Here is a 12612-nt window from a genome sequence, read left to right as displayed (position 1 = left end):
TCCAATTTGTCTAGGTCTTTCTGTATCCTATCCCTCCCCTCCAGCATATCTACCACTCCTCCCAGTTTAGTATCATCCGCAAATTTGCTGAGAGTGCAATCCACACCATCCTCCAGATCATTTATGAAGATATTGAACAAAACCGGCCCCAGGACCGACCCTTGGGGTACTCCACTTGATACTGGCTGCCAACTAGATATGGAGCCATTGATCACTACCCGTTGAGCCCGACAATCTAGCCAGCTTTCTACCCACCTTGTAGTGCATTCATCCAGCCCATACTTCCTTAACTTGCTGACAAGAATACTGTGGGAGACCGTGTCAAAAGCTTTGCTAAAGTCAAGAAACAATACATCCACTGCTTTCCCTTCATCCACAGAACCAGTAATCTCATCATAAAAGGCGATTAGATTAGTCAGGCATGACCTTCCCTTGGTGAATCCATGCTGGCTGTTTCTGATCACTTTCCTCTCATGCAAGTGCTTCAGGATTGATTCTTTGAGGACCTGCTCCATGAGTATAGAGTATAGGTTAATAGAAACCAAAACTTTTCACAGGAAATGGTCAGTTTCAATGAATTTCTTGAATCGAAAAAATGTTGAAAATAGTTTCAGAATGTTTTGTTTTGACATTTTATACATGAAAAATTCCAGTCTTCCAGTTCAAACTAAAGTTCTGTATCAAAATCTAAGCTAATTATACTAAAAAATAAAAATGGCCAAAACTGAAACATTCTGATTGATTTGAATTAATTATTTTTTTCCTGGATTTTTCAGTTCACAAAAATTTCCAAGATCGATTTTTTGTCTGAATTAGAAACAGGAAAAAAACCATTTCCTGCCCAGCTCAACTGGAAGTCTCATGCTACGAATAGTAAAACATCTTTGGAATTTCTATGTAGTATAAATGACAATTACCTAACTCACAAAGCATTGCATCTAACATAAAAAGAATTCTATATTAGACCTCATCTTGACAGATAAAGAGGAAATGATCTTAGAACTAAAAGTTAGTGGTTGCTTTGGTGCAAGTGATCATGACTTAATTATATTTGTTATGTGCAAACAGAATAAAGTTCCAACCAGTAATATTTATACAGGGTGCTTTTAAAAGTACTAGTTTCACAAAGCTGAAAACAATTATGAGCCAATCAGCTGGGAGAATTTAAACAAAAAAAAATAACTGTTAATTGAGAGATGTTGAAATACATTTTACTGAATTCCCAAAAAATCACAACTGAGGAAGAACACTACACAGGTTAAAAACCAGACTGGCTTAAGGAAGCGAAAGAAGCAATAAATAAATTTTAGAAGTGGAAGAAAGGAAATGTTGATAGCAATAAATACAAATTAAAAGCTAGAAATTGTAGAAATTGATAAAGGAAGCAAAAGGACACAAGGAAATATCTACAACTAACAGAGTTAAGGAAAACAAGAAATGTTTTTTAGTGTATTATGGCAAAAGGACTCTTATGGTATCGGTTCGTTATGAGATGGAAAGGGTAAAATGGTCAATATGCAGAAAAGGCAAAAGTGTTCAATAAATATTTCTGTTCCATATGTGGGAAAAAGCCAGATGTATGCATATCCTATGATGAAATACTTTCCATTCCAGCATTAACTAAGCAGGATATTAAATACATACTACTAAATTTAGACATTTTAAAGTCAGCAGGTACACATTACTTATATCCAAACGTTTTAAAAGACCTCCCCAAGGACCTCTCTGAACAGTTAATATTGATTTAAATAAATCTTGGAAAACTGGGGAAGTTTCAGATGACTGGAAAAACATTGTGCCAGTATATAAAAAGGGCAAATGGGATGACCCAGGTAATTATAGGTCTGTCAGCCTGACACTGAACCTGGGCAAAATAATGGAACACCCGATAAAGGACTCAATTAATAAAGAATTAAAGAAGGGTAATATAATTAATGCCAACCACATGTATTTATGGAAAATAAATCTTGTCAAACAAACTTGATACTCTTTGATGAAATTACAAGTTTGAGTGATAAAGGTAACAGTGCTGATGTAATACACCTAGACTTCTGTAAGGCATTTGTGTTGGTACCACACAACATTTTGATTAAAACCTAGGACAATACAAAATCAATATGGCATACAAATTTATAAAAATCTGGATGACAGGTCTCAAAAATGTAACAGTCAATGACAAATATGACAAACATCACTGAGCATGTATTTTTTCTTGCTGGGTTCTGCAGGGATTGATTCTCAGGCCTGTGCTCTTTAATATTTTTATCAATGACCCAGAAGAAAACATAAAATCATTACTGATCAAGTTGGTTGACAAATATTGGGGGAGTGATAAATAATGAAGAGGACGGATCCTGGATTGCTTAGTAAACTGGGTACAAGCAAACAATAAGCCTTTCAATAGGGCCAAATGTAAAGTAATACATCTAAGAAAAAAGAATGGGGGGCATACTTACCAGTCGGGAAATTCTATCTGGAAATAGTGACTCTGAAAAAGACTATGAATCTAGGAAAATGCTGGCAGGAGGAGAAAGTGGGCAGGGAAATGAAGAGACATAAAAATACGCATTTTCTCTGTCTTTCTTTTTTAGTGTTTTAGTTTTTGTTCAGCATTATTTCAGAAAGCTCTATAGATTAACTGAATGTTTAACAGATACAAATGTCCATAAAGATAAACAAACTAGTAGAATTGTCACGACACACTCAATATTTTTCATGTGAAGTAATTTAATCACAATTAATTTTCTGAGAAGTTTATGAATTTTAGAAAAATTATTATTTTCCATTTTAGTGACAAAGACCTATCTTGTCAATATCTTCTCGCTAAGGCCCTGATTCAGTAAGGCACTTAAGCACATGCCTAAATTTAAACATGTGAGTAGTCACACTGAAATCAATGGGACTATCGCATTGTTAAAGTTACGCATGTGTTTAAGAACCTCTGAATTGTGGCCTAAATTCAGTAGAAGATATAAAACACTCATCTAATGAAATCTGTTGGTTTATGAAGGTATTGTTCAAAATCTTTTTTTTAACATCAGCATTAACATATATTATTTAAATAATTAGCATTGCTTTGATGTCTTATTATGATTTAATGGGGCTACTGTAGTAACTGACTGCTCTCTGGGATTTGTATATAAAATGCACAGTACTCACTTTTAATGCATCTTCTACTGCAGTCCTGCCTTCCCTTCCTAGTAGGACATTATAAGGGTAAAGCCATTTGATTATATGCTGGACTGACATCATAGGGAAGGAATCCTAATTAGAAATAAAAATACAGGAAAGATTAATTCAATTATCCATTCATCTGGAACACTTTATACTGACACAACTGCAAAAGAGGCAAGAGAGACAACAAACAAGGGCACCATTCAGCTTTTGAGACAAAACCAGGGACACTTCATCCATGCTTCCCCAATAGCTGTCTCACCTACCTCCCCACCTCCACTCCCACTAGGTCTCATACTCTTTTCTGATGGTGGAGAGAGGGGTCAATTGTTGAAACTGAAGATTCTAAAGAATCTAGATATGAACTGAAGAATGAGCCACCAGCTGTTGATTTTTAACATCACACAGAGGAGGCAGGGTAGTTTCAAGATATGACAGCTGCTGTCTTTCCTTCTGGTGCTCTGTGCTACTTAACTCCCTTGAGGTCTTGGAAGACATCAGGGAGAAGTAAAGAGTGTTACAGTTGCTTATTGCATATACTGGCCTCCACTGCAGACTGCCAGTGGTCAGAATCTGGTATGTTTTTTAAAAAGTGCTGTAGCCAAGAAATTCAGTACACTTGAACAAGTCTTATCTGCTCACAGACTGTCCTTGTTGTTTCTGCTGCACTATAGGTGTGAATGGTGCTAAAAAGACAAATCTCAGCTTGCAAGACTTTATAATCGAGGTTAGACAACATGAGGAGGAGGGTCTAGATGCATCAGTTACATCAATATACACTGTAGAGGTTAGGCATGCATCTTGTAATTGGATCTTAACAGAATTTGACTGGATTTCAACAGAATTGATATAATATAAATATTTACCAGGTTGGGAATGGGGGATTGTTTGTTTTTTTACTTAAGTCATAAATGGTGGGAGGGAAGATAAAAGGTATTTTAGGAAGAGAGCAATGTGGTGAGGCCCCCTAGACAGTGAGGCTGTTTCAAGTATCGGAGGTAACATGAAAGGAGTGAAGTTATAAGTGGGAGAAAACAGGCAAGGATTGCCAAAGACTAGAACATAAAAGAAGGTGTAATAGGAAAAAAAGTCAAAGATGGAGACGAGCGATGCAATGCAGTCTTGACAGCGAGGAGGAGTATGAACTTTATGTGGAAACACAGGAAGCCAGTAGGGCGATTCAAACAAGGTGGGAAACGATTACAGCATCAAGAAAGAAAGATACATTTTGGCTGCAGCATGTTGAAGGCCGACGGGAGTATAATCAGTTAGAATACAAGCCAACAACAGAACTACCATAGAGAGATCAATAAAAATTACTGGAGATTGATGCCACTAAACTGCAGAAAGACACTTTCCCATAAAAGTAGATCGGAGTGTGAAACTATAAAAAGGACCGAGAAGACTCACATGCAAGGGGAGACTACAGTTTTCCTATTTTTAAGATTTATTAAAAGTGAACGCAGTTTAGAAACATTTTAATGCTGAAACCAATGTGACACTTTGCCCCTCCACACTTTTCCTTTATCTTCAATTTTCTATTTCAATCCATTTTCATATGCAAGTCAAGAGATCAGGCCCATTTCTGTCACTTCTGATACCTGCAATCTGCTTTTCTTGAGTGTAGAGACTTAACTTTGTATACAGTGATGGTAGGACTTCTCAAGAAGAGTTACTGGTTACAAAGTGTTAACATTCTTAAATTCTAATGTTTTGGGGTCCTTAAGGGTATACTTTATAACCACTTTTCAAAAAGGAACTGAAACTAACAGCAGCCACAACTGTAGTAAAGCGAGATTTTTTATGAGGAAATTCAGCTATGACATTTAAGTTTAGGCAATACTGGCTATTAGGTTACTTGGAACTAAAAAGGCTCTTTTGCCCTCCCTACAAGACATTTATAAATTAAGCCTTATTTTACTGTGATTGCTGCACTTACTTGAACCATTCTGTGTATGGCACACTATAATATAGAATAAATCATGCTTACATATATTTTCTAAATATCTCTGAGCAAAGAAATGCAATGGGCAGTTTCATAGAAGTAATAAATAAATATCTGTATTACAGAAATCTGCAGCATGGTTGAGTCATTCATAGCAATTTATAATAATTAAATACTGATTCCATTACACTGTACAGATTTTACTTCATAATTCAATTACTGGAAATTACTGAATAGTTCAGTTAATACTGTTTAGTGTAGAAATAGGCTACTAAAAATTACTATACTTTACTTCCAATTATTTGCAGAAAAAATAAATTGTATTAGCAGTCTAAAACAATTTGATTACTAAGTGTAAGTAATAACTAATATGTCTCTCTGTTTCTTTTTTTTTTTTTTTTGTACTCAGCAAGCCCATAAATAACTGAGTTATGGTAGCAAAGTAAAAAAGAAATAAAAAGCTGAGCGTAGCTATGAATATCATTGGGGATCACTAGGTATTAGCTACGTATACCCTTCAATGGGAGAAAAAGAAACTCCAGAAAACTAAAATCCCAATCAATGCTCAATTTACCTGCTCTACAGTTGGAATTCCATATAATTAAGTGCTAGATTGTGCAACCCTTACACAGATGAATGAAAAAAAAGTCTACCTACCGTCTCGTAACTGTTGTTCTTTGAGATATGTCCATTCCAAGTAGGTGTGTGCGCTGCATTAACAGTCGTCAGAATTTTTTTCCCCTAGCGGTACTTGTGAGGTCGGCTGCAGAGCCACCTGCAGTTGGGCCTTCATGGTGGTGTATATAGGTCCCTGCCGACCTGCTGCCTCTTCCGTTCCTTCTTGCCAGAGTACTCTGACAGAGCGGCAGGCAGGTGGGTCTTGGAATGGACATGAGCAACACATCTCAAAGAACAACAGTTACAAGGAGGTAGGTAACCATTTTTTCTTCTTCGAGTGCTTGCTCATGTCGATTCCAAGTAGGTGACTCCCAAGCATTTCCTAGGAGAAAGGGTTGGAGCTCAGTAGGTCGCAGACTGCAGCACCGCTCTGCCAAATGTGGCATCATCTCTGGCCTCCTGAATAATGGCGTAGCGCAATGTAAAAGTGTGGACTGATGACCACGTTGCTGCCCTGCAGATGTCTTGAATAGGGACTTGCACCAGGAATGCCACCAAAGATGCAAGCGCTCTTATGGAGTGTGCTGTCAGCGCAGGGGCAGGTATCTTTGCCAGGTCATAGCATGCCCTGATGCAGGCCATGATCCATGAAGAGATTCTTTGGGACAACACTGGAAGTCCATTTATCCGCTCCGCAATGAAAAGTTGCACTGATTTCCAAAAAGGCTTTGTTCTTTCAATGTAAAAGTCTAACGCTCACCTGACATCCAGGGAGTGCAGTATTCGCTCCCGGTTGCTAGCGTGTGGCTTAGCAAAGAACACTGGAAGAAATATGTCCTGGATTATGTGGAATTGTGAAACTACCTTTGGGAGAAAAGCTCGGTGTGGCTGCAACTGTACCTTGTCCTTATACAAGACTGTATATGGGGGCTCAGAAGTTAAGGCCTTAAGCTCAGACACCCTCCTGGCTGAAGTTATAGCCACCAAGAACGCTACTTTCCAGGAAAGGTAGAGAAGAGAGCTCAAAGGCAGGACCCATCAGTCTTCAGAGCACCAGGATGAGATCCCGTGGGGGGGATTGGCTGTCTTACTTGAGGGTTCAGTCTAACTAGTCCTTTGAGGAAGCGGCCAACCATCGTGTTGACAAAAACCAACCATCCTTCCAAGGGAGGAGAAAAGCATCTGTAAGCAAGTCCAGGCTGAGATTCAGGAAGGAACAGAACTGCTGACATTTCCTGTTGTGCCCCATTGTGAACAAGTCCATCTGGGGAAATCCCCACTGTTGGAAGATGCTGATCACGACATACGGTTGAAGCAACCACTTGTGATTATGAAAGGACCTGCTGAGATGATTGGCCAGGTTGTTCTGAGAGCCTGGAAGGTATGATGCCTCTAGATGTATTGATTACACAATGCAGAAGTCCCACAGTTTGAGGGCTTCCTGGCATAGGGGAGAGGAGAGGGCACCATCCTATCTGTTTATGTAGAATATTGCTCAATGCCCTCCAGATGGGTTTGGAATGCCTGGCAAGCAAGGCGAACCACTCTTAGCTCCCTGACATTGATGTGCAGTGAAAGTTCTGCCTGGGACCAGAGACCTTGACTCCTGAGTCTTCCAAGGTACGTCCCCCATCCCATCGCCAAAGCATCTGTGACTAGAGACAGTGAGGGCTGGAGCCTGGAGAAGGGTACTTCTGCATACACCGCTTGCCACCACAGGAGCAGGGGTGGCAGGCTTGTAGAAATTTTGCCCAGAACCCGCCCCTGCCCAAGCTCCACCCCCCACCTGCCCAAGGCTCTGGGAGGGAGTTTGGGGATGGGAGGGGGGTTTGGGGTGAGGGCTGTGGGGTGTGGCTGCAGATAAGGGGTTTGGGGTGTGGGAGGGGCTCAGGGTGAGAGTAGGAGTGTGGGGGGTGAGGGCTCTGTCTGGGGCTGGGGGGCTTGGGGGGTTAGAGAGGCTCAGGGCTGGGGCAGAGGGTTGGAGTGCAGGGGGATGAGGGCTGTGTCTGGGGCTGGAGATGAGGGGTTTGTGGTGTTGGAGGCGGCTCAGGACTGGGGCAGAGGGTTGGAGTGCAGGGAGATGAGGGCTCTGGCAGGGACTGCGGATAAGGTGTTTGGGCTGTTGGAGGGGCTCAGGGCTAGGGTAGAGGGTTGAGGGTGCAGTGGGGGGGTGAAAGCTCTGGCTGGGGGTGTGGGCTCTGGGGTGGGGCAGGGCTGGGGATGAGTTTGGGGTGCAGGCAGTCTGCTCCAGGACAGGGGCCAGAGAGAAGGACTCCCCCCAGCCCTTTCCCTGCCAGCAACAGCGAGCTCTGGGGGAGGAGCCCCCCTTTCCCGCCCCCCCCAGCAGCACACTTACCCCCACCACTGTCACTGCATGTACTCCTAGGGCCCTTCTCAGGTCCAGGAATCTCCTTCACCTCCACCATGGTGGGTGCCGCCTCCTCCCCTACTGTTGCCCCTGACTGTAGCCTCACTGGGGGTGAGGGATGGGGCTGCCTCCTTGCCCTGCATGGGGGCGGAGGGGCCCCCTGTGCTGGTGGAGCGTCCCGATGGAAAAGGGAAGGCTCTGAGGTGGAATGGCAGGCTCAGAGCCAGTGTGCCGTAGCAGCGGAGATGGAGGGGCACTAGGACCCTGCGGCAGCAGTTGCTGCAGGGAGGCAGCATGGAGCTGCGGGGAAGAGGCAGAGGCAGGGATGCTCTGGGGCCCGGGGAGGCATGCGGAGGACCGGGGGTAGCAAGAGGGGGTCGGGGGACACTCAGGGGAGGCGCAGGGGGGCGGCAGGTGGGGTCGGGGGGACATCCATTCCCAAATATTGGTGGAGCTGGGCCCCAAATATTGCTGGTGCTAAGGCACCACGTGGAGATATAACTCGTCGCCCCTGCACTCAATAACTGGAGAAGGAAGAGTAACTATCTTGTCTAGGCGGTCTCGGTTTGGCCTGTATACTGAGGCCAGCCAGGCCTGAAGAGGTCAGAGCCACAGTCTCGTGTGCTGAACCGTATATGTATAAGCAGCCATACAAGTGAGCAGCTTCAGGCAATTTTGCACCGTAGCAGCGAGCTGTCGTTGTAAGCCCTCAATGATGGTGCCCCTGGTCAGAAAACGCGATTCCGGAAGGAATGCTTTGGCTTGACCTAAGTCTGGAAGAGCTCCAATTAACCCTATCCTCTGAGTGGGGGTTACAGTGCCGAATCCATTTCGAGACATACCACTCTGGCTCTGAGTCCGACAAGGACTCTGATCTCGGTGACCACAGGGATGCGCAATGGGGTGGTGCCAGGAAGTAGTGTCAAGGGGAGGGCGGCCGGTGCCGCATTATGGCTGGTTTGTCCTTAGAAGGCATAACACTTTTCTGCAGGGCCGGTGCCACCTGAGCTGTCATAGCTACGAGGTCCCTGGCTGCCTCGAACATGTCCGGGGTGGACAGAAGATCCAGATCCTCTACCAGACTCTCCCGCGTGGGGGAGTCCACCAGTACTGGACTCAACGGATCTCTCTGCAAGGCTGGTGCCAGTTTAGCCGGAGCAGGGGCTGAGTGTCCTGGCATGGGATGCACTCCACTAGCGCTTTCGCATTCCACGGCTCTAATTGTGAGCGAACGCCCCCTCCTTTTGGCTCTCTTCTGCTTCTTGTGTGGCACCAGCGAGTGCGAGCAGTGCCGGGTAGCCACAGTGGAGGTCTTCGGTGCCAGGAAGTGGCAGTGCCAAGGGTCTCTGGACCCAGAGTCCTTTTTCCGCGCCGCAATCTCTCTCACTGAGGCTGGTGCACTCCGCATCGAAGCACTGGACTTCGGGTCTGATGCAGGCTGTCCCGGCTGGGGATGGAGAACTGACTCCACAAGGAGTAGTTTTAACCTAAAGTCTCTCCTTCTTGGATCTTGGGTGGAAGCCTTTGCAGATCTTGCACCTGTAGGTCTGGAGAGCCTCCCCTAAGCACTTTAACAAGGGTCGTGGGGGTCACCCCTGGGGAAAGGCTTCTGGCAGGACCTGCATGGTTTGAACCCTTGAGACCGAGGCATGCCGCAGTCCCCAGAAGGGGAAGAACACAGTGGGGGAAACCCTAACAGAAACTTATCTAACCAACTATAAACACTACTTGAAACACTAACTAATACTAAGTTAACTATTTACAGATACAAAGAGAAAGACCACTAGGGGATCGCTTCCCGTATCAATAGAGAAGCAGCAGCTCCAGTGACCATCATGGGCAGTAAGAAGGAACTTAAGAGGCAGCGGGTCGGCAAGGACCTACATACACTGCCATAAAGGCACGACTCCAGGGGGCTCCACAGCCGACCCGACGGGTACCACTAAGCACACACATCTACTTGGAATCGGCATGAGCAAGCACTAGAAGAAGAACTACTTGTTTAAGTGCTCACCAAGGTGAGTAATGGTTGCATAATCAAGCCCTAAATAAAACAAAATAGATTTTTCACTCAAAATTCTCTAGTTTCTTTTGTTTGCACATATCCCCAACATATATGGGCAAAACAGCAATGAACTATCCTGGCACAAGTATATTTTTGTGAAATGCGAACTCAACTCATTTTGTTATTCAATGATGCTCCTTGAATCTGGAGCATTATAAATGGATGTAGTAAAAATCATCCACATGAGCACATTCTAGGTAAAATGTGCTGCTCAGGTGATCAGACATTCACTTAGCATTATTACATTTAAAAAGCATTTTTTGTAAGGCCACAAAGAGAGCATAATTACAATGGCACAGATGAGATTAGCCTCCTCCTCACTCGAAAAAGCCTTCTGTTTCAGACGGGAATTTTCAGTCTGGGAGTCATGACCCTGTAGGAGCTTGCAAATGTGTTGAAAGGGAGCAAGCAACCACCTTGCCTTTCCCATATTGCTAAATGGTCACTGGTCCGAGCCAGATGAGGGGAGGAACATAAGGTCCCAGAAGGAAACAGGGCCACAGCATGGAAAAAGTTGAGAACCTGGTTTAGGAAGCTATAGATAGATCAGACACTGGCACACAATGATAACACACTACATTTTTTAATGTAAAATAAAATACTTCCTTCACCCCTCAGGTCAGATAAATAGCTGAGTGGACATTTTATTTCCACTATTTTGGAAGCAGTCTGACATTAATTTAAAAGTCATTTTCACCACAGGGCTAGAAAAATAAAATGATATAATGTATTTAAAAATCCCACATATATTCCTTTCCTAAAGCACACTATAAATTAGTCTAATCACTGTGCTTATCACTTCATAGTTTTTAATATGGTATCAATAAGTCAGTTTCTCTGAGAGAAATAGTTTCAAATTCCTCCCCCCCAAATAAACACACCTACATCAATTTTAAATCACCTGGCTAATCCACACGCCTAATGAATTAATTGAATCTAATCATTGTTCAATACACCAAGAAGCTCTGCTGAAATCTTTCTTGTCTCATGATTCATACTAATTTATCTCCTGATTTTACATCTGGATCTCTGCAGTCTTTATGGTGCCCACAGAGATCCAATTAAGGATGTGTCCAATGAGATCCAATTCAGAGAGAGAAAGATTTTTTTAGTGTTCTTATTAATCTAGTAGTTCCAAAGACACTAATAAGATATGAACCGTTCAAATTATATCTGAGGAAATTCCTCACTTTTAAAATTTCACTTCACAGTTACATGCACATACCAGAATCTGAACTGCAGCTGATAAACTGTCTAAAGGAAAATCTGGAAGTCCTAGCGTAGAAGATTCCTGGGAGCAGAGAGTTGTAGCAAAAGACAAGAGCTGAGAGATTCTGGAAAATAAACAAGAAATTGTAATATTTTATACATGCAAAACATACTTTAAAACTTTAAGCCCTATGAAGCTAAACACAGCATAAGATGTTGAAGCAACTTCTGAATACAAGTAAATTTTATCTAATAAAGTTCTACAGAATTAAGGACTCACAATATGAAAACTGTAATTATATATGAAAAACTGTTTAAACATATTCCCATACTTACTAAAAATTCACTTAGTTCTCATCAGTCTCTAGGGTGTGAAAAGCTCCAAGTCTGTTTTGGTAGGTCCTGCGCTTCCAGGCAGATTCTGTGGCGTCAGAAGCTCACTGAGCTGCCTTAGCCTAGCAGCAAGGACCACAGCCTACACCGAGTTACTTTCATCACAGGCCAGTATGGGAGGTGGGAAGGGGGATACCCCACAGTCTCTGCTGCTCCTTTGGGTTTAGATGTTGTTCAGCCCCCTGCCTGGATCGAGGTCTGCTTCCCCTCTCAAGAAGGTCTCTGTAGAGCATGCAAGGGGAAGGGGAACCTGGGCCCACCCTCTACTCCGGGTTCCAGCACAGGGACCCTAATGGTAGCAGCTGTTGGTGGCTTTCCCTTCACCACCGGAACTGCTTAGACTCCCTGGGCCACTTCCCCGCAACCTCCTTTTCTACCTTCTCCTTTACCTCTGTCCTTCGCAACACTTCCTCTCCTCCAACTCTTTCTCTACCTTGACCCTTCCTCAGGCTTCAGCTATCGCTTCCTCTCCTCCAATTTCCTTCCCCCGGAACTCACTGGAAGGAGAGCTTTTAAGCAGTGTAAATGGGACCTTGATTGGTTCCAGCTGTCTCCATTAGCCGAATGGCCTTAATTGAGCCTTTGCTGGTTAATTGTAATCAGGTGCCTGCATTAGCCTAACGGCCTTAACTAATCCTTAGACAGGTTAAATGGCATTGGGTGTCTTGATTGGCCTGGGGTAGCCTTTGTTTGGCTATCCAGGAAACAGGGACCTGCAAATCCTGAAGCTGATATATTTACCTTCCACTACTCTTTTATAGCCTTCTGGTCTGAGTCCACCACAAGGGATACAGCACACAAATTGCAAACAATCCTGACAGGACAGAACATTCAGCCTCT

General features: G+C 43.5%; 1 protein-coding gene across 1 annotated transcript in view; it reads right to left on the bottom strand.

Moving 5' to 3' along the window:
- The window catches only part of VWA8 (von Willebrand factor A domain containing 8), a 291052-nt gene that overhangs the window by 219447 nt on the left and 58993 nt on the right, over positions 1-12612 (bottom strand). Inside the window, exons 8-9 of the mRNA XM_084611928.1 lie at positions 11396-11504; positions 3160-3264 (exon numbers count right to left, since the gene is read on the bottom strand). Coding sequence (XP_084468054.1) covers positions 3160-3264; positions 11396-11504 — 214 coding nt within the window. The remainder of the gene's footprint in view (positions 1-3159; positions 3265-11395; positions 11505-12612) is intronic.

Source organism: Lepidochelys olivacea (genome assembly GCF_965140295.1).
Source record: "Lepidochelys olivacea isolate rLepOli2 genome assembly, chromosome: 1".
NCBI classification, from domain to species: domain Eukaryota; kingdom Metazoa; phylum Chordata; order Testudines; family Cheloniidae; genus Lepidochelys; species Lepidochelys olivacea.
Note: the sequence above shows the minus strand (reverse complement) of the source record. Positions and strands in the feature narration are given on the sequence as shown.